This window comes from Balaenoptera physalus (assembly GCF_965194825.1).
Source record: "Balaenoptera physalus genome assembly, chromosome: 14".
NCBI lineage: Eukaryota > Metazoa > Chordata > Mammalia > Artiodactyla > Balaenopteridae > Balaenoptera > Balaenoptera physalus.
In genome coordinates, this window is record NC_138893.1 from 72,374,151 (window position 1) to 72,397,227 (window position 23,077).

At 36.4% G+C, this 23,077-nt stretch overlaps 2 protein-coding genes across 27 annotated transcripts in view; both read right to left on the reverse strand.

Annotated features, from left to right (window-relative positions):
- The window catches only part of GPRIN2 (G protein regulated inducer of neurite outgrowth 2), a 100,237-nt gene extending 77,906 nt beyond the window's left edge, over positions 1-22,331 (reverse strand). The window contains exon 1 of the mRNA XM_082424244.1: positions 16,624-22,331. The gene's annotated coding sequence lies outside the window, so the exon portion shown is untranslated. The remainder of the gene's footprint in view (positions 1-16,623) is intronic.
- Positions 1-23,077, reverse strand: part of SHLD2 (shieldin complex subunit 2) — a 102,509-nt gene that overhangs the window by 29,022 nt on the left and 50,410 nt on the right. For 22 of the 26 annotated variants that reach the window (XR_014253250.1, XM_082424210.1, XM_082424215.1 and 19 more), the window contains 3 exons: positions 22,340-22,447; positions 6,306-6,500; positions 5,832-5,966 (listed from right to left, as the gene is read on the reverse strand). Coding sequence is in view for 25 of the 26 variants with exons in the window: in XM_082424210.1 (XP_082280336.1) it covers positions 5,832-5,966; positions 6,306-6,500; positions 22,340-22,447 (438 nt within the window). In the remaining variant the exon portion in view is untranslated. Of the gene's footprint in view, positions 1-5,831; positions 5,967-6,305; positions 6,501-22,339; positions 22,448-23,077 lie in introns of those variants that run through there. The other 4 variants (XM_082424219.1, XM_082424217.1, XM_082424218.1 and 1 more) reach the window with 2 other exon arrangements.

Genomic DNA, 23,077 nt, shown 5'->3' on the forward strand with positions numbered 1-23,077 from the left:
TCTTTATGCACAACCGTGATAAATTCCTATTAATTATAATTGTTAGGCCAAAGGTATTCCAAATTCTAAGGCTTTCATATGCATTGTCAATTGTCCTCAAGAAAGGTTTTACCCCGAAACTAATACACTGTAAGTCAATTATACTTCAGTTAGAAAAACAAAAAAGAAAAAGAAAGGTTTGCCAATTTACATCTTCAGTAGTTTAGGAGAGTGGCTATTTCCCCATATCTTCTCTATTGATTTCTTAGGAGAAAAATCAGCTGTGATTATTATTTTATTTGTCTGTCTTCCATTACTAGTTAAGAGTAACTATTTTCATACATTTATTGGCCACTTTAATTTCCTCTTTGGGTACTTGCCTGTTCATATCTATTGCCCATTTATTCTTACAAGTATTTGTCTTTTGCATATGGCATTACTTTCTGACAAAACGCAATTTTTTTCTGGTTTTTCACTTGCATTTTAATTTTGTATATAGTGATTTTTAGTTGATTTTTAATGCAGTTTTTTGTTACTATATTTTATTTAACCTACTAGTCTTTGGGTTCCAAATGAGTTCACTTATATTTTTTTCTTCTAGTACTCATTGCTCCTTTTTTAAAATATTTGAATTTCTAATGCACCTGGAATTTATTTTGGCACAAATATAAAGTATAAGTTTAATTCTTATTTTTTTCTCAAATTGTTAGCTAGATATTCCAAATATTATCTACTTTTTAAAGGAAAAAAATTTGCTTTAATTTTTAAATTATAAAATAAAATATACTTTTTGTAAAATATTTAGACAGTAAAAGAAAAGTAATAGGTAAGATAAGATTGCCCATGTTTCAATAAAATGGATAATGGGTACTTCAGTTGATTATATTATTCTGTCTATATGTTTGAAGTTTTTTAAAAAATATATTTATTCATTTATTTATTTTTGGCTGCATTGGGTCTTCACTGCTGTGTGCAGGCTTTCTCTAGTTGTGGCGAGCGGGGGCTACTCTTCGTTGCGGTGCGCAGGCTTCTCATTGCGGTGGCTTCTCTTGTTATGGAGCATGGGCTCTAGGCACACGGGCTTCAGTAGTTGTGGCACATGGGCTCAGTAGTTGTGGCTCACGGGCTCTAGAGCGCAGGCTCAGTACTTGTGGCGCACAGGCTTAATTGCTCCACGGCATGTGGGATCCTCCTGGACCAGGGCTCGAACCCATGTCCCCTGCATTGGCAGGCAGATTCTTAACTACTGCGTCACCAGGGAAGTCCCTGTTTGAAGTTTTTTATACTAAAAGGTTTAAAAAATAAATGCAGACTCCATACATGCATAAAATTCAAACTAAAGGTATAAAGAAAAAATATAAAGCACATAATACTATTATATAGAAATAGCCACTGCTAGCATTTTAGTATCTGTATTTCCAGATTTTTAAAAAATTTATTTATTTATTTATTTATTTTTGGCTGTGTTGGGTCTTCCTTTCTGCGCACAGGCTTTCTCTAGTTGTGGTGAATGGGGGGCTAATCTTCGTTGCGGTGCATGGGCTTCTCGTTGCAGCGGTTTCTCTTGTTGCGGAGCACGGGCTCTAGGCACGCAGGCTTCAGTAGCTGCGGCATGCGGGCTCAGCAGTTGTGGCTCGCAGGCTCTAGAGAGCAGGCTCAGTAGTTGTGGCGCATGGGCTTAGTTGCTCCACGGCATGTGGGATCTTCCCAGAGCAGGGATCGAACCTGTGTCCCCTGCATTGGCAGGCAGATTCTCAACCACTGCACCACCAGGGAAGTCCCTGTATTTCCAGATATTTTAATGTGTATATACATACTTATATATCCACTTTTATTAAAATGGGATCCTATTATACATGAAGTTTTATAACCTACCTTTTTTTTTTTTTATTTTTATTTATTTATTTATTTATGGCTGTGTTGGGTCTTCGTTTTCTGTGCGAGGGCTTTCTCTACTTGTGGCGAGCGGGGGTCACTCTTCATCGCAGTGCGCGGGCCTCTCACTGTCGTGGCTTCTCTTGTTGTGGAGCACAGGCTCCAGACGCGCAGGCTCAGTAATTGTGGCTCACGGGCCCAGGTGCTCTGCGGCATGTGGGATCTTCCCAGACCAGGGCTCGAACCCGTGTCCCCTGCATTGGCAGGCAGATTCTCAACCACTGCGCCACCAGGGAAGCCCCTATAACCTACTTTTTTAAACTAAATATTCTATAATGTACACCTCTCCAAGCTAGTGAACATACACATCTTTGATAGTGAATATCTTTGTGTGTCTACCAGACCACAAATAACCCCCTTAACTCTTCCCTCACCCTCTGAAATAAGCTCAGATACTCCAACTGGTACTTTTTTTTCTTTTTTTTTTTGGCCACTTAGTGCAGCATGAGGGATCTTAGTTCCCATACCCCCTGCAATGGAAGTGCAGAGTCCTAACCACTGGACCGACAGGGAACTGCCTACTTTTTGACCCTGTCCTCCAGGCCACAGCTGACTGAATCAAATTCAATCTAGGCAATCAGATTCTCTTTGCTGGGAATTTAGAAATGGAACTGGTCTCTTAAAAGGAAAAGTAAAATAGGAGCTACAGAGTAACCATCTGCTTTCCATAAGGTTGAGAAGCAGGGAAAGTCTAGACTGAATGAATAAAGCAGATCCATGGAGATGGTGCCTGGGACCCAAAAAGCTTTACAGCTCCTAGTTCCAAGTCCCCCTGAAACCCATCACTCTTGTCCTATGTACTATGACATACTCCTGTATACTTCCAATATATCTCCCTTAATTGTTTAAGTTAACCATGATAGAGTTCTAGTTTTAACTACAAGCCCTCAGTGTCCAAGTTCAAATATAATTTCTTAATACATCCAATGGATACAAAACCTTCATGTGCATGCATTTTTAACTTTGTGATTCTTTTCTTATCATTTGAAACAAGCCAAGTTATTTCCTCCTCAAACTTGAGTCTTTTACTCCTTAAAGACAGTGGGAACTTTGAATGGCTGCCTGATCTGGGTTTTGTTTTTTTTTTTCTGGCCATGCTGAGGGGCATGCGGGATCTTAGTTCCCTGACCAGGGACTGAAACCATGCCCCCTACAGTGGAAGCACGGAGTCTTAACCCCTGGACCACTAGGGAAGTCCTCTGATCTGTACTTTATTCTTCATTCATTCATAAAGAAAATATCTACTAGCACAGGCAGTGCTGTGTGATGGGGATACAATGGTGAACAAGCTAGTCAGGGTGCTTTTATTCACAGACTTTACAACCTACTGGGAAATTTAGTTAATTACCAAGCAAGCAAATAAGCTGGATCATCTGTCTGTGTTAGGTGGCATGAGTGCTATACAAAGAGTGACCTGGGACTTCCCTGGTAGCGCAGTGGTTAAGAATCTTCCCTGGTGGCGCAGTGGTTAAGAATCTGCCTGCCAATGCAGGGAACACGGGTTCAAGCCCTGGTCCAGGAAGATCCCACATACCGCGGAGCAGCTAAGCCCGTGCTCCACAACTACTGAACCTGCGCTCTAGAGCCTGCGAGCCACAACTACTGAAGCCCGTGCACCTAGAGCCCGTGCTCCGCAACAAGAGAAGCCACCACAATAAGAAGCCCGTGCACCGCAACGAAGAGTAGCCCCCGCTCGCCGCAACTAGAGAAAGCCCCCTCACAGCAACGAAGACCCAATGCAGCCAAGAAAAAACAAAGAGTGACCTGAGAGGGAGTGATTATGTATATTCATGTGTGAGGCCTCTCTGTGGAAATGAAATTGGAGAGCCATCCATGTGGGAGAGCTGGAGGAAAAAGCACTCTAGGCAGGGGAAACATGTAAATTCAAGATCCCAAGGCAGGAAAAAGGCTGGCATGTTCAAGTAGCAGAAAGGAGTTAAGCTAGTAGGTCTGAGGGAGACTGACCAGTACTGAGACAATTCGTGATACAATTCTATATTTGAATCATGAATTAAGGGCAGGTATGGATATCAAACCTCCATGCAGACATAACTGTGATTTTGCATGAAGTATAATTATAAAGGTTGAGATCATTTGTATTACTCTGTGCTTAATTAGTAATGTCATGAGAGTACTTTATTGTAATGTTTTATTTTTTAAATATTAGACTTCTATTAAATGATTTCAGGAGAATATTGCATTGGAAAGGCATTTAGTTCTGAATAGCTTATTTTATGCATACTCAATTCCCAAGAAGTGTAATTTATGTCCCTAGCCCACCCTCATTAGGACCTAAACTGTGACCAATGCTTGCTACACATGAGGCATACCAAATTCCTACTAACAATGCATATTTCTAAAAAACGCAAATTGGGGATTAGTCTCTTATTATTCTTCTCTAAAACATTGACTCTGTTATCTCCAGTATTCAGTAATGACTGCTTGACGATCATTTCTGATTATATCACCTAAATGTGAGTTTGTTTTCCTTGGGAACAAGTAAAACCAGGGCCCAGTACAGAAAGAATAATACAGAGAATGCCTTAGGAAAAAAAAAGATATACTAAATGAATAGACAGAATGCTAACAATTTGTGAAAGTAGAATCACTTACTTAAATGATTCTTCAAAATTGGTATTTTCCCATTTTAGAAAGAATGATCTTGAGGTATTAAGGTAGATATTAAAACTTAAAAAACAATGATTATAAATAAATATGCTGAATGAATGAACAAAGAACAACTATACCTTAATTCCTGGATTCATAAATTTTCAATATTAACCTAAATATCACAGAATTATCTAGAGATAACTACAATTCCTCTTCTATTAACCAAATAACTATTAGTTTTAAAAGAATATTCATATTAAGCATGGAGCAATCTGCTTTGCTACAGCTCCACTGTAACTGGAATGACACCTTCGACCTACATTCTGCTCAGCATGCAGTAGACTCATGTTCCTGGCCGTGACATGGTGGTCAACAACGATGGTTTGTCTATCATCGACACATGTTTCAGATTTCTCAACCAAACAAATGTTTGTCACTGCTTGATCTTAACATAAAAGTCAAAAGTCAAATCCTAGTTATGGGCTATTAATGATTAAGAGAGACGATGTGATAGATCTTATCTTTAGATAACTATTTTGAAATACAAGTTTGCAAAGAAACATTAACTCTTTCAGGTAAAAAAGAATGGGTCACATACTTAATCTTTGAATTAATTTAGCAGAGTAAAATAACTCATAAGCCAGTAATTAAACTGTTTCTGATTGTTGCAGCTAAAGGATCTCACAATATCAAAAAGAAGATGTTATACTATTTTATTGAAACATCAATTCCATTTAATTCAATACATCACAAGTGATTAACTTATGCTTTAAAGAAAAATGTAATCATGTGTCATACTTTAAACATGAACATTCTATGGATGGCTAATAGTCCACACTTTTAAAACAACTGGAATAAAAACCTGGGGCACAGTAATTTATTAAACAGTAACACTGCGACTTGAAAGAGTTAATGCAACTCCCCTAACATCTGCCCTATAACCAGAGAGAAGTTTATTTATCAGAGTACTTTGGCTGAATAAAAATTGTAGAAGCGTCTCCAGAATTAAATTTTTAAACAACATTGTCCAAAGAAGGTAAGATCTTCACTATAAAGGTAAAGTAGTATACCTGGGAATAAACAGAAGATTTTATTTTGCTACCATTAATTGTAGAGGACTTTTTAGATCACTGAATTGCTTACAGGAGGTATAAAATTATAACAGAAGAAATCTGCAAAAGAATATTCAATCATGATCAATTATATTTCAAACGTAGTCTGATCTCCAGAGTCTCTTCATCTTAGGCTCATAAGCATTAATCATTTACCTAACTATAAATAGATTAAATGCTTTTTGGTGTATTTACCTTTTTTCCTTTGAAGTTGAGGGTACCAGGCTGCTCCAGGACCCCATAATACAAGCACATAATGTTGACCTTGGGCCTGTTCCACTGTTAACATAACTTTCCTTTGCTTCTGCCCTCTATAACTGTATAATGCCTCTGGAAAAGGAAAAGGAATATTTCAGTTGGCATTACTCTATTACATGTGATACCGTACTTCAGTGTCTAATGATATCTACTGATAACCAAATGGTACACTAAGACGGTCCTGTATCTTAATTTTTTTTAATTGAAGTATAGTTGATTTACAATATGGTGTTAGTTTCAGGTGTACAGCACAATTCAGAAGAATATACATATATATATTCTTCTTCAGATTCTCTTCCCTTATAAGTTATTACAAAATATTGAGTATAGTTCCCTGTGCTATACAGTAGGTCCTTATTGTATCTTAATTTTTTTATAACCTAAAATTAAGGAGGCACCCAAAATGTTTACCTGTCAGTATAATGATATCAACAACTCTTAGAACTGCATGGACTAACACGTCTGGCTGAAGCTGCTCCAATTCTACAAATTCTATACTGCTCATTTTCTGAAGCTGCCTCCGAGGAAGATCTCTGAGATAGGAATGTTTTGAAGACACATATGCCAGTAAGTCTTGAAGTACAGTATCACTAACCATACTGGAATCTAAGAAAGAAAGAAAAAAAAAAGACCACATGTACAAAAAATGGAAACATTATATTTTCCTGATAACATGATATCTTCTTAGAACTGTTTTTTATGTTGTAAAGTGTGATTAAATGTAAAACATGTTTTCATTTCTATAAAACATGTAGCTTATTCTTGAATCAGTTTAGATGCCAAAATAAGCTTGATATTTTTAACCAATGGAAATGGAATTATTTACCATCTCCAAAAAACTTGCCCTGCTCCCTTACTTCTCTATTTTGTTAATAATATCATTTTTCCACCAATTAACCAAGACCAATATTTCAATTATTTTTTGATTCCTCCATTACCCTGTTGTATCCAACCAGTTTCCTAACTCCTGGAGTCTGATTTGATCACGTCTTCCTCAACTATCCCAACCACTGCTATTCTTCCTCAAGACTGTTAGCATTTCTCATCTGAAATACTCGAAGACTCCACTAACTGGCTCTCCCAGAACATGCCTTATTCTTTCCCACTGCTAAGCCTCTGCCTTCACTATATTCACTGGCTATAATGCTGTCATCCTCCTCTCTCCCCATCCAAATACTACACAGAAAAACAACCACTATAGACTCCCAGTGATTTCTCCTTCCCCTGAACTTAGTTTTTATCTCTAACTCTCATTTGGCATTTGTGCATGCACTACTTTATATTTATCTTGATTGTTAGATCGATTATGTAATTCTTAAGTCATTATGCTACTTAGATGTTTTTCTCTCTTGTCTCAATTTTTTTCCTCATTTTTATATGTACTTTACATACAATAAAATACACATTTTAAATGTACAGATTGATGAGTTTTGCTGATTAAAATTTAATTTCCCTGAAGGAAAGGGAGGTATGTTTGAATAAATGACTGACTGTTGACGAAAAATAAGATCTTAGCAAAAAACAGGAGTACTTTTTAAAAAGCAGAGTCTATTAACTGATTTCAATAGAAAAAAATAAATGATTCTTCTTTCCTTCTCCCAGTATCATTTTCATCCTAACGTATTTCTTGTGCCACACTAAAGCCTCATTATTCACTCACTCATCAGTAGACCATCCACTACATGCCAGGCATTATACCAGGTGCTAGGGACACAAAGACATGAACCCAAGGCTGAAGAAATTATCAACCTAGAGGTTGATAACCAACAATGGGCTTAGGGTATATGCAGTATATGTAAGCATTCCTAGGAGGACACCAAAAGAACTGCCCCGGGAAGTTGGAAGAGGCTTTACTGAGGAAATATTTAGCAAGGTTTTGGAAAAATGCCTAATAAAAGGTTTCTAGGTAGTAACTGGGAAGGAAAGTATATTTCCAGGTAAAGAGAAGGGGCTGGTAATACTTTATGTACCTTAGACGCTTTTGATATTCTGATAAAGCATAGAGACCCATTATCAGAATAATTTTTTTTTTAATGAATAGAGTTTATTTATTTATTTATTTATTTATTTATTTTTGGCTGTGTTGGGTCTTCGTTGCTGCGTGTGGGCTTTCTCTAGTTGCGGCGAGCGGGGGCTACTCTTCGTTGCGGTGCACGGGCTTCTTATTGCGGTGGCTTCTCTTATTGTGGAGCACGGGCTCTAGGTGCGCGGGCTTCATTAGTTGTGGCTCACGGGCTCTAGAGAGCAGGCTCAGCAGTTGTGGCACACGAGCTTAGTTGCTCTGTGGCATGTGGGATCTCCCCAGACTGGGGCTCGAACCTGTGTCCCCTGCAGTAGCAGGCGGATTCTTAGCCACTGCGCCACCAGGGAAGTCCCCAGAATAATATTTTTATAACAGCTTTATTGGAATATAATTCACATACATAAAGTTCACCCTTTTAAAGTGTACAATTCAGTGTTTTTTATAGTATTTCACAAAGTTGTGTAACTATTACCATTATCTAATTTTAGAACATTTTTATTATAGAATAATATTTTTAAGTTCATGAAATGAAATAGGATAGTAAAACCAATTATATGGAAATACAGTAATCAAAATATTTTTAAAACTGGGGATAACCTATGAGCCTCATTAAAACATTAAATAACAAGATATAGCAGAGTATGCAGCAACTACTATAATTTCAAAGTATGCCAAAGTATCATGGGCATAAATGATATTCAAGTTATCTTCAACAACTGTAATGTGATATGAAAATATATGTGTTTTCCATTGATGACCAAGTCACAAGTATTGATAATATTACTGAGGATTGTCACCTTATTCATAATGGAAGGAAATGCTAATTTTCAATAAGCAATTAGTGAAAACAAAGATGTAATATCTTACTGTTACCAGAGATGGAGGTGGGGGCAGGAGGAACTGGATGAAGACAGTCTAAAGGTACAAAGTTCCAGTTATAAGATAAATAAGTACTAGGGGTGTAATGTACAACATGATAAATATAATTAACACTGCTGTACATTATATATGAAAATGGTTAAGAGAGTAAATCCGAAGAGTTCTTATCACAAGGAAAAAGAATATTTTTCTATTTCTTTAATTTTGTATCTATATGAGATGAGAGATATTCACTAAACTTACTGTGATAATAATTTCATGATGTACGTAAGTCAAATTATTATGCTGTATGCCTTAAACTTATACAGTGCTGTATGTCAATTATATCTCAATAAAACTGTAAGGAAAAAAAAGATGTAAGGTCTTCCCATCCAAGTTTATGGACGCATTAACGTAGAGGAATCAATTTTCATAGACGAAAGAGTAGGAAGAACTTTTAGAAGGCTAGTGACCATCCAGCAGATGAAAGGACTAGAAACCAGGCAAGACTGCTTGAAGGGGAAAACGGTGATAGATTTGTGAACTAGTTCTGAGGTAGAATCCAAGAAGCAATTAGATGTGGAGGGTAAAGAAAAGACTGCAGAAGACATCAAGATTTCTGGCACAGCTGAGTGGATGGATAAAAACAAATGTTCTAAAGCTTTTAGAATCTGATACATGAAATCTATTCTAATTAAGGTCACTCAATTCCTAAATGAATTTTATAAAATAATGGTGATAGCATAACAAAGATAATGAGCATAAGAGAAAAGAACAGACAGTATGAAAGATGAATGAGAAAAAGGGGAAGAGTGGGGATAAGGAGACCAATTAGGTTACAGCAAAACCCAACTCCAGATATCTCCTTCCGCAGCTCCAGTTTATTCACCAGGCCTCCTGATTCCTCCTTCACAATATTTCCAGCACATTTGGAATCAGAAAAACGGTTCAATTCTGACTTTGTCAATAATGACTCCTCTGAACTTGTACTTAACATCTCTGGGCTTTATTCTTTTTTTTTTTTTTGGGGGGGGCTTTTTTCTTTATCTACAATAAGAGCTTTTTTGGGGGAACAAAGATTGCTAATATCAAATTATTTGCTTATTCTTACTTCATAAAAATTTGTACAGAAACATCTGATTAGTTAGATTTCAAATAAAACAGCCTACTTCATGAAAACATTGTGTTAAAACTTAGATTTATATACTTAATTTAATAATATTTAAGATAAATTTATATCCTGTCACATTATCAGGACTAGGTTTGTAAAATTTATAACACCATACTGTAATGAGGAAAGAACAGGAGCACAATACATATATTGATCAAAAGTAAGAAGGCTCTCATGAGTTGTAACACCTTGCAAAAACAAAAAAAACTCTTAACTAAACTAACCAAATTGACTTATTCTTTCAGAAGAAAAACAATTGCAATATTAGCAAAGTATCAACTGTTAACTATTTCCCTAAATCAAACAAAAAAAGCCTTAGAACATACTTTATTTAGCTACTAACTTGTGTAACCTGTGAAAAACAAGGCAATATAAATTCCTATGTAAGTATAAAAATAAATTTGAAGTAACCTCTAAAGGTTATTTAATTAGCTCAAGGTTTTTCACATTGTTCTACAAAACCTGAAGCTCCCCAGGTTCCATGGGATATTCTCCATCCAGAATTAGATCCTAAGATTTTTATGAAATTACTGAACTAGAGCAATCTCACTTGAATCTAGATCAGTCTTAAAACCAGAACTATCTACAACATCTGTCTCTCAAATCCCTTGCAAAATATTTACATACCATGTTATTTTCATTATTGTAAAACATTCTTTACCCTTCCACTGTATTAACATCTATAAAACATTTATAAAAGCCATTTAGCTCCTTGGAAATATGCTTTCGAAGATGTAGCAACTTCGAATGCTCATAATAAAAGATTAAACTTTAATCTTTTTTTTTCTAAACTTTAATCCTTTAAAGAAATCCCAAAATTAAAAATTGGCTGACTTCAACTAGCCAAAACCATACTGTTTTTAATTACTATAGGTTCACACTAAATCCTGATATCTAAGAGGGCAAATTATTCCTGCTTTTCTTTTTCAAAAATGCCCAGGCTAAAAATATATATATATAAATATAAATAAATAAATACAATAAATGCCCAGGCTGCTTTTGACCACTTACTCTTTTACCTATTAGAATAGTCTTATCAAATTTCATGAAAATCTTATTGGGATTTTGATTGGATTTTTACTGACTTTATAGATCAACTTGGAGAGAACTGAAATCTTTACAATGTTAAACCTTTCAGTGAACAAAATATGTTTATTTAGTTCTTTAATTTCTCTTAATTTTTAATTTTTTCATTTAACAACAAAATTGTTAAATTTCTTACTAGATATTTAGTACCACATGATAATATTGTAAATGGTGCCTTCTCTTTATTTGTGTTACTAGTTGTTAGTCACTCCACTCTAGAAATGCAATTGACTTTTGTATATTAACCTTACACCTGGCCACCTTGCTAAACTTTCCCATTATTTCTAATAATTTGCTTGTAGTTTTAAGAGGGGAAAGATCCTTTGTAAATCTATAAATAATAATTATAATAATCCATCACATCATCTGTAAATAATGACAGCTTTATTTCTTCTTTTCCAATCTTTTTGGAAATTTCTCTTTCCATGTTTTCTCACACTGGTTAGTATCTCCAATAATATGCTGAATAAAAGTAGTAACAGCAGCATCCTAGTCTCGTTCCTAATTTTTTTAAGGAATGTTTCTAATATTTCTCCAATTAAGATATCTGCTCTGGATTTTTTAAAGATACTCCTTATGAATTTAAAATAAATTTCCTTCTATTCCCAATGAATAGGGGTTGAATTTTATTTTCAAAAGCTTTTTTGTACCTTTGAGATGAACATATATGGCTTTTTTTAACTTCTTTTTTTGAACTAATATTAGACTTACAAAAAAGTTGCAAAAATAGTGGAGTTCTCTTATATTCCTTATCCTATATCCTCTAATGTGAAGATCTTCATAAGTACAGAATAATTATGAACAGAAAATTAATACTGCTTAAATATTAACTATAAATCTTACTCAAATTTTACCAATTTTCCCACTAATATTCTTCTTCTATGTAGCATCTTATCCAGGATTCTACATTACATTTAGTTGTTATTTCTCTTTAGTCTCCTCCAGTCTGCAGTAGTTATCAGTCTTTTTTTAAAACATTTATTTATTTATTTGGTTGCGTGTGGTCTTAATTGCAGCAGGCAGGCTCCTTAGTTGTGGCTCGTGGGCTCCTTAGTTGCACATGTGGGCTCCTTAGTTGTGGCATGCAAAGTCTTAGTTGCGGCACGCATGTGGGATCTAATTCCCCGACCAGAGATCGAACCCAGGCCCCCTGCATTGAGAGCACGGAGTCTTATCCACTGCGCCACTGGGGAAGTACCCAGTCTTTCTTGTCATTCATGACCTCGACACTTCTGAAGAGTATTGATCAATTACTTTGTAGAATGTCCCTCCATTTGGGTTTCCCCAATGTTTTCTCATGACTGAAATGAGGTTATGCATTTTTGGCAAGAATACCACAAAAATTATGCTGTCTCCCTTTCAATGCAACATAGCAAGGAATTCATGATATCCTTAATACTGATATTTACCTTAATCACCCAGTTAAATTGGTGTCTGCCTTGTAAGTTGGTTTTCTCCTTGTAAGCTGATAACTACCTTGGGGAGACATTTTGAGACTATGCAATGTTTTTTCTCCCCAAACTTCCATCTACTAATTTTAGCATCTATCAGTGGATCCTTGTTTGCAATATTTATTACTGAAGTGGTTACCTAATGGTAATTCTCTGTTTTCCTTTTTCTTCTCACATTTATTCATTGTAATTCCAATTTAGTCATTGGAATTGTGAAGAAGAGCTCTTATTTATTTGTTTGTTTGTTTACTTAATTTAGTTTGTAAGTCAGTCAGTTGAATGTTTATTTATTTCAGTATGAACCCATAAATATCTTATTCTATGGGCTATAATTCAATACTATCTTTTCTTTTTTTCCTTAAATTGTTCCAGTTTTGGCTAGTAGGTAGTCCTTCATGTTGGCTCTTGCGTTCTTTCAAAACAACCCTTTTCTGACACCACCAGATGTTCCAGGCTCTTCTCATATTTTCGCTGTCCCAGTCCTGTAATCAACCACTTCTAGCAGTGCTGGTTCCTTTTACAGACCAAGATCTGGGCCCTAGGTATGATCATTTTTACTGAGGTGTCACTACTTCTGTGTCCTCTCAGCAGACAGAACTAGGAAATATATGTACTAAGCATAGTAGCCCACCTATACACATATATCTATATTTCTGTATCCCTTTATCTATATGCTTATCTATCTATATATTGAAAACCATGAGCTTATACTAGTATTTCTAGCTCTAATCCAAAAGGTTCCTTTTAACCTTCCCTCTTTTTTAAATATAACTTCTTTCTTTAACAGTGAGAAACCCAATTCTCATTATCTACAATTTATTTACTTACTTGTTCAATTTTAGTACATATACAGAGTTGTTGCTAATCCATTCCTCTTTGAGAAACACTTTTACTAACTAGATTACAGCATTTATGTACGTTTTTTTCCTTAGCCTTACAGAATCCAGTCAATACACTGTTTTCCAGTTTCTTAAGTTTGTTCTTTTTCCCCCCACCCTTCTGTGTAGTTATTTTATTCATCTGTAATACTCTTGGGCTCATTTGTCAGTGTTCATTCCATTTTGGGTTCCCCCTCCACCACATTCTAATTGGTTTTAATCATTTATTTTCGGGGGTATATGAAACATCACTGTGGTTCTGTGAGACACAGCCACACAAAAAGACATACTCAAAGAAGTGTCGCTCCCTCCTCATCAATGTTACCCTATTTCCATTCCCTCTTTCATCTCTCTCATTGATGCTACCTTATTTTCATTCCCTCTTTCTTTCTACCCCTTTCCCAACCTTTCCCAAGATTGCAGGTATCCAATCTTGTTATTTCTGGTTTATCCTTTCTGCATTTTTTTTGCACAAATGAGGAGTTACATGTATATTTTCTTATTCCTCCCTTCTTTCTTAGATGAAGGATAGCATACTACATACGCTTTTGGGGGCTTTTTATTTTTCACATAACAATATGTCGTGGAAATCACTTCGTATCACTTCATAGACTCTTTTTACACCTGCATAGTATTACACTATGTGACTGTACCATAATTTAATCAACCATTCTATGTATGAGCATTTCAATTTTTTCAATGTCTCGTAATTATAAACAACACTGCAAATAATAACCTTGTTCCGATGTATTGTCATATTTTTGTATTGATAGTTGTATCTTCAGGGTGGATTCCTAAAAGTAAGCTTGTTGGGTTGAAAGCTGCGTACATATGTAATTCTGTTAGGTATCACCAAATATTGCTCCAGAAGGGTTGTGGCAATTTACCTTCCCACCAGCGATGTGTAAAAGAGCCTTCTCCCCCACAGCCTCATCAACAGAATGTGTTGTCCTAGTTTTTAATTTTTGCCAATCTGATAGGTGAATGACATCTGTGTTGTTTTAACTTGAATTTCTCGCGTCTACTTCCCATTTTTCCATCAGGTCCGCTGTTGCTCAATTTTTAAGAGTTCTCCACATATTAGGAATACTACCCTTTTGTCTTAGATGTATGTTGCAAATATTCCCTCCAAGTATGCCAGCTGTGTTTTGACTTTATGTTGTTTTTAGTCATTCAAATTTTTATTTTTCCATAGGTAAATGTATTAGTCTTGTATTTTACTGCCTCTGGATTCTGAGTAATAGTAAGAAAGACGTTCCCTTCACCAGGTTTAGAGGGGAATTCATCTATGTTTCCTTCTAGTAGTTATATGGTTTTATTTTTTACATTTAGATTCTTTTTTTTTTTGTAATTTATCTTTTTTTTTAACATCTTCATTGGAGTATAATTGCTTTACAATGTTGTGTTAGTTTCTGCTTTATAACAAAGTGAATCAGCTACATGTATACATACATACCCATATCTCCTCCCTCTTGCATCTCCCTCCCACCCTACTTATCCCACCCCTCTAGGTGGGATACAAAGCACGGAGGTGATCTCCCTCTGCTATGCGGCTGCTTCCCACTAGCTATCTATTTTACATTTGGTAGTGTATATATGTCAATGCTGCTCTCTCACTTCATTCCAGCTTACCCTTCCCCTCCCTGTGTCCTCAAGTCCATCCTCTATGTCTGCATCTTTATTCCTGTCCTGCCCTTAGGTTCGTCAGAACCATCTGTTTTAGATTCCATATATATGTTAGCATACAGTATTTGTTTTTCCTTTTCTGACTTACTTCACTCTGTATGACAGACTCTAGGTCCATCCACCTCATTACAAACAACTCAATTTCGTTTCTTTTTATGGCTGAGTAATATTCCATTGTATATGTGTGCCACATCTTCTTTATCCATTCATCTGTCGATGGATACTAGGTAGCTTCCATGTCCTGGCTATTGTAAATAGAGCTGCAATGAACATTGTGGTACATGACTCTTTTTGAATTACCGTTTTTCTCAGGGTATGTGCCCAGTAGTGGGATGGCTGGGTCATAAGGTAGTTCATTTTTAGTTTTTTAAGGAACCTCCATACTGCTCTCTATAGGGGCTGTATCAATTTACATTCCCACCAACAGTGCAAGAGGATTCCCCTTTCTCCACACTCACTCCAGCATTTATGGTTTGTAGATTTTTTGATGATAGCCATTCTGACTAGTATGAGGTGATACCTCATTGTAGTTTTGATTTGCATTTCTCTAATGATGATTAGTGATGTTGAGCATCCTTTCATGTGTTTGTTGGCAATCTGTATATCTTCTTTGGAGAAACGTCTGTTTAGGTCTTCTGCCCATTTTTGGATTAGGTTGTTTGTTTTTTTGATATTGAGCTACATGAGCTGCTTGTATATTTGGAGATTAATCCTTTGTCAGTTGCTTCGTTGGCAAATATTTTCTCCCATTCTGAGGGTTGTCTTTTCGTCTTGTTTATGGTTTCCTTTGCTGTGCAAAAGCTTTTAAGTTTCATTAGGTCCCATTTGTTTATTTTTGTTTTTATTTCCATTTCTCTAGGAGGTGGGTCAAAAAGGATCTTGCTGTGATTTATGTCATAGAGTGTTCTGCCTATGTTTTCCTCTAAGATTTTGATAGTGTCTGGCCTTACATTTAGGTCTTTAATCCATTTTGAGTTTATTTTTGTGTATGGTGTTAGGCAATGTTCTTATTTCATTCTTTTACATGTAGCTGTCCAGTTTTCCCAGCACCACTTATTGAAGAGGCTGTCTTTTCTCCGTTGTATATTCTTGCCTCCTTTATCAAAGATAAGGTGACCATATGTGTGTGAGTTTTTCTCTGGGCTTTCTATCCTGTTCCATTGATCTACATTTCTGTTTTTATACCAGTACCATGCTATCTTGATTACTGTAGCTTTGTAGTATAGTCTGAAGTCAGGGAGCCTGATTCCTCCAGCTCCATTTTTCTTTCTCAAGATTGCTTTGGCTATTCAGGGACTTTTGTGTTTCCATATAAATTGTGAAATTTTCTGTTCTAGTTCTGTGAAAAATACCATTGGTAGTTTGATAGGGATTGCACTGAATCTGTAGATTGCTTTGGGTAGTATAGTCATTTTCACAATGTTGATTCTTCCAATCCAAGGACATGGTATATCTCTCCATCTGTTTACATTTAGATTCTTAATCCATTTGGAGTTTATTCTTCTATTTGCTGTGAGAATTTGTCACCTGAAAACTCAGTTCACCTTTTCGTGGGTGTCAAGTCAAAAGACACTACCGGGCTTCCCTGGTGGCGCAGTGGTTGAGAATCTGCCTGCCAATGCAGGGGACACGGGTTCGAGCCCTGGTCTGGGAAGATCCCACATGTCCCGGAGCAACTGGGCCCGTGAGCCACAATTACTGAGCCTGCGCGTCTGGAGCCTGTGCTCCGCAACAAGAGAGGCCGCGATAATGAGAGGCCCGCGCACGGTGATGAAGAGTGGCCCCCACTTGCCGCAACTAGAGAAAGCCCTCGCACAGAAAAAATGAAGACCCAACACAGCCATAAAATAAATAAAAATAAATAAATAAATAAATAAATAAATAAATAAATAAATAAGAAAAAAACCCCCAAAGTTTAAAAAAAAAAAAAAAAAAAGACAATACCAAGTCAAAGATGGGGAGAAGGCAGGATTTATAACTTGCAGCAAGTAAGGAGAACACTGGTGATCATTCCCAAAGCAGTGTCTCCCCGAACAGCAAAATTGCATAAGTTTTAAGCTAAGGGTACCTGAATATTCATGAAGGGGTTTGGGCTGGTGTATGCGTATTCATGAAGGGACTTGGGCAGTTGGCAGAGTCCAAGCTGGAAAAGGTCAAAATCATCATCCCTTAGGTTCCAGTTGATCTGGTGGTTCAGCAATTCAGGCTAATCTTTACCTTTGAAACAGAACTGGGAATCTTTACAACTGATATTTTATCTTTGTTATTGTTACTTCTCTTCCCTGATAACAGTCATTGGTTTCTGCATTCCTTTGTTCCCTTAAGATCATTAATTACTGAGACCTGTTCAAGGACAAGCATTATGGCCATGCTTAGACCACAAAATGGCTTAGGACAAAAATGGCTTCTCTTGTGTCAAGAAAGCCATGCCTGGTTCTCTTTCTCTGGGGACTCCCTTACCCTATCTGGTTCCAAAATGGATATAATCTTATCTTTTTCTAAATGGCTACCCAGTTACCTCAGCACCATTTATTAAAAAGCTAACCGTTACCTCAGTGGTTTCAGTTACCATCTTTGTCATATACTAAATTATACATATGTGGTCTAATTCTGGTCTCCCTATTCTGTTCCACTATCTAGTTGCCTATTCATGCACCAGTATCACACTGCTTTAATTATGGGGGCTTTAGAGTATGTTTCAATGCCTGATAAGCCTAGTCTCTCATAGTTTTTTTTTCCTAGCTTTCCTAGTTTTTCTGTTTTCCTAGCTATTCTTGCATGTTTGTTTTTCCATATGAATATTAGTATCAAGTTGTATATGCCATAACATAGCATGTTGGTATTTTTATTGAGACGGCATTGAATTTATAAATTATCTTAAGGAGAATTGGTATCATTATAATGTTGAGTCATCCCATCCAAGAATAGGGAACGTTGTCTTTCCATTTGTTCATGTCTTCATTTTTTTCTAGTGTATTTAAAATTTTTCTTCATATAGGTGTTGCACATGTCTTGTTTAATTTATTCTGAAGTATCTTCTTTATTACTATTGTAAATAAGTATTTTCCTACCATTATGCCCTTTGTTTGGTGTTTGTGTATACAAATGTTATTGATTTTTTTAAATAGTAATTTTTGTATTGTTACACCACTGAATTCTTTTATTGTTTGAACTGATTTTATCTTTGAGTCCCTGGAGTTTTCCAGATATGTTATCAAAGCATTTTTACATAGAGGTAGTTTTTATTCTTCTTCACCCATTCAAATGTCTCTTCTTGTCTAATTGCATTGGTTAATAAGTCTATATATAATGGTGAAGAATAGCAGAGATAGTGAACATTCTTATCTTATTACTGATTTTAGTGGAAATGCCTCTAGTGTTTCTCCATTAAATAAGATTAGGCATTAGGGCTAAGCATATCTATATTTTTGATACAGTATCAACTGTATTGTAACTGTAGCACTGTAATGAAACTGTACTTATTGATAGAAAGAGAAAGTATCCCTCAATTTTTACTTCCTGGAGTGCTTTAACTATGGAGATAGTCATATAATTTTTTCCTTAGATTTATTAATATGAAATATGATACTCATGCATATTCTAATACTGAACAAATCTTCCATTTCTGGAATAAATCTCACTTGGTCATTATTTTCCTAATGTGGTGTTAGATTTTGTTTACTAAAATTCTGTTTAAACTTTTGTACCAATAATCATGTATAATACTGGTTTGTATTTTTATTTGTAATGTCTTTATTTGGTTTAGGTGTCAGTGTTATATTTGCTTTATAAAAGGAATTAGGAATTTTCCTTCTTCAATACTCTGGAATAGGGACTTCCCTGGTGGCACAGTGGTTAAGAATCTGCCTGCCAATGCAGGGGACACAGGTTGGAGCCCTGGTCCAGAAGATCCCACATGCCACGGAGCAACTAAGCCCATGCACCACAACTACTGAGCCTGCGCTCTAGAGCCCGTGAGCTACAACTACTTAGTCCACATGCCACAACTACTGAAGCCCACATGCCTAGAGCCTGTGCTCCACAACAAGAGAAGCCACTGCAATGAGAAGTCCACGCAGCGCAACAAACAGTAGCCCCTGCTCGCCCCAACTACAGAAAGGCCCACACACAGCAACAAAGACCCAACACAGCCAAAGATAAATTAATTAATTTAAAAAAATACTCTGAAATAATTTTAACGCCATTGGAATTATCTGATCTTTGAAGGTTTGGTATAATTTCCTATGAAACTATCTGGGCCTCGCACTTTTTTGTATGGTAGTTCCTTAATTCTTTTTATTTTTATTTTTGGCTGCACCTCACGGCTTGTGGGATCTTAGTTCCTGGACCAGGGGTCCAACCGGGGCCTCCAGTAGTGGAAGCACAGAGTCCTAACCACTGGACGGCCAGGGAATTCCCTGTATTTCTTCTATAGAAACTGGTCAGTTTAAGCTTTCTATCTCTAACGGGATCAATTTTGGCAATCTGTATTTCCCTAGAAAATTATATATCTAGCTTTTTCAAATTTATTTGCATTAAGTTCTGTAAAATAGCCTTTTATTTTTTTAACATATTATTATTATTATTTTTTTTTTTTGGCTGTCTTGGGTCTTCATTGTTGCGTGCGGGCTTTCTCTAGCTGCAGTGAGCGCAGGCTCCTCGTTGCAGTGCGTGGGCTTATCATTTTTGTGGCTTCTCTTATTGCAGAGCGTGGGCTCTAGGCGCGTGGGCTCAGTAGTTGCAGCACGCAGGCCCTAGAGTGCGCGGGCTTCAGTAGTTGTGGCGCACAGGCTCAGTAGCTCCGTGGCATGTGGGATCTTCCCGGACTAGGGATCGAACCTGTGCCCCTGCATTAACAGGCAGATTCTTAACCACTGTGCCACTAAGGAAGTTCCCTTTTATTGGTTTTTAACTTCTGTTTCAATGATTATTTCCTCCTTGTCATTTACTCTGTATCTTTGTGCTTTCTCCCTTTTTTCTTTTATTTTTTCTTTTTCTTTTGTTTCTTTTTAACTTTATTGTATTATAGTTGATTTACAATGTTGTGTTAGTTTCAGGTGTACAATGAAGTGATTCCATTTACATATACATATATTCATTCTTTTTCAGACCCTTTTCTCATATAAGTTATCACAGAACATCGAGTAGAGCTCCCTGTTATACAGCAGGTCCTTGTTGGCTATCTACCTTATATATAGTTATGTGTGTCTGTTAATCCCAAGCTCCTGATTTATCCCTCCTCCCCACATTTCCCCTTTGGTAACCATAAGTTTGTTTTCCATATCTGTAAGTTTGTTTCTATTTTGTAAATTAGTTCACTTGTATCATTTTTTAAAAAATTAGATTCCACATGTGAGTGCTCTGTCTGACTTACTTCACTTAATATGATAATTTCTAGGTCCATCCATGCTGCTGCAAATGGCATTATTTCATTCTTTTTTATGGCTGAGTAATATTCCACTGTATATACATACCACATCTTCTTTATCCATTCCTCTGTCAGTGGACATTTAGATTGCTTCCATGTCTTAGTTATTGTAAATAGTGCTGCAATGAACATTGGGGTGCATGTCTCCCTTTTTTCTTGATCAGATTAACTAGTTGGTTCATCTATCTTTTTTTGAAACAAGATTTTGATTTATTATTAAAATTATCATTTTTTAATTCTTATTCTTATTAATTTCTGCTTTTACCTTTATTATTTCATTCCTGTTTCTCTGCTTTACTTTGTTGTTCTTTTGCTAGTTTTCTGAGTTTGGAATTTAATTCATTTATTTTTATTCTTTCATTTTTATTGATAAAAAGAGTTTAGCTAATAAATTTTTCTTTGATAACTCCCTTAAATGCATCCCAGAGATTCTGACATGCAGTGTTTTCATTGTCATTATTTTTTTTTAAATTGTATAATATCAGTTTGTATTTCCTTTTTCACCCAGGATTTTTTTAATAGGTTTAAAATTTCCAGATATAGGACCTGCTGTTGTTGTTGTTGTTAATAAATTCTAGTTTTATACCATTTGATCAGCGTGTTTGTAATAATTCCACTTTATAGAAGTTACTGACATTTCCTTTATGACCTAATAGGATCAATTTTCCTGACTGTGTTGTGGGCACATGACAAAAATGCATATTTCTATCATTAGAATGTAGACTTCAATTTATATACATAAGATCTACCCTATTCATAGGATCAACACTGTTCACTATGTTATTTAGATCTTTTATGTCCTTAGATATAGTCTGTCTATTAGATCTGTCTTGTGCCATTAGAGAAATGCAAATTAATACCACAATGAGATATCACTACACACCGATTAGAATGGCTACTATTTCAAAACAGGACAATACCAAATGCTGACAAGGATGCAGAGAATCTACAAGACACACTGCTGGTAGGAGCCACTCTGGAAAATAGTTTGGCAGTTTCTTTTAAAACTGAACATGTATTTGCCATACAACTCCCTCTTTTCATTATCTCAAGAATTCCAGAGGCTCAGAAACTCCACGGAAGAACTTCGGAGATCCCTGGAACCACTTGGAATGATATGCAAGGTTTTATATCTATCTACTTAAGTCTGTTTTTCTGAAGACATGGCCCATAGCTTCTCAAAAAGGTCTATGACTTGCTAAAAGGTTAAGAACCATGACTATATTGACTCTAAGAAAAATAAGAAAATGAAACATGAACCCCAATATTTTTTTTTCTTTTTTTTAAATGAAATTTATTTTATTTATTTATTTATTTATTTATTTATTTATTTATTTTTTAAATTTTTGGCTGCGTTGGGTCTTCATTGCTGCGTGCGGGCTTTCTCTAGTTGCGGCGAGCGGGGGCTACTCTTCGTTGCAGTATGTGGGCTTCTCGTTAAGGTGGCTTCTCTTGTTGCAGAGTACAGCCTCTAGGTGCGTGGGCTTCAGTAGTTGTGGCACGTGGGCTCAGTAGTTGTGGCTCGTGGGCTCTAGAGTGCAAGCTCAGTAGTGGTGGCACACGGGCTTAGTTGCTCCGCGGCATGTGGGATCTTCCCGGACCAGGGCTTGAACCCATGTCCCCTGCATTGGCAGGCAGATTCTTAACCACTGTGCCACCAGGGAAGCCCCCAATATTTCTTAAATATGATTATACTGTACAAGTTCATTTTTGTAAATTCTATTTTCATTCTTACTAAGAAAATAAACCAATACCTTTCAGCTAACTTGTTTAGAAGACATTTTGTAACATTACCATTTTAACCCTACTTTTTTCTAATACACTTCAAATACTAAGAAATTATTATATTTAAAATGTGTCTTACATTCTTCAGGATGGACAGATGAATAACTCCCAAGATTTAATAAGTGACTGGTAAATGTTGATTGCAGTACTGTCTCACCAACCCAATGATCCTCATGAATAGTAACATCTAGAAAGGGGAAAAAAAAAAGTTCTGATCATGCCAAAAATTCCTTCACATTGTGGTTAACGTACCTATCATAGCAAAATACTGTGCATGCCTCTCACATGCCAGCCAACTGAAGTTCAAATAGGGTAAATCATCTGCCTAAAGAAACAAAATGATAAAATAGCAAATCTGAACTCTGAACCTAGGTATGTCTGTATGTAGGTAAAATAACAAAAATTGCTTCTGTATATTCAAACAATATCAATATGGACGCTCTGCTCCACAGAAGTTTAATGGCTTTTGTTCACTTAAGGCAAATGGTACAATGTATATTTCTGATAAATTAAAAGTGAATAGGGACTTCCCTGGTGGCACAGTGGTTAAGAATCTGCCTGCCAATGCAGGGGACGCGGGTTCAATCCCTGGGCTGGGAAGATCCCATATGCCTCGGAACAACTAAGCCCACGTGCCACAACTACTGAGTCTGCGCTCTAGAGCCCACAAGCCACAACTACTGAGCCCGTGTGCTGCAACTACTGAAGCCCACGCGCATAGAGCCCATGCTCCGCAACAAGAGAAGCCACTGCAATGAGAAGCCTGAGCACTGCAATGAAAAGTAGCTCCCACTCGCCACAACTAGGGAAAGCCCAT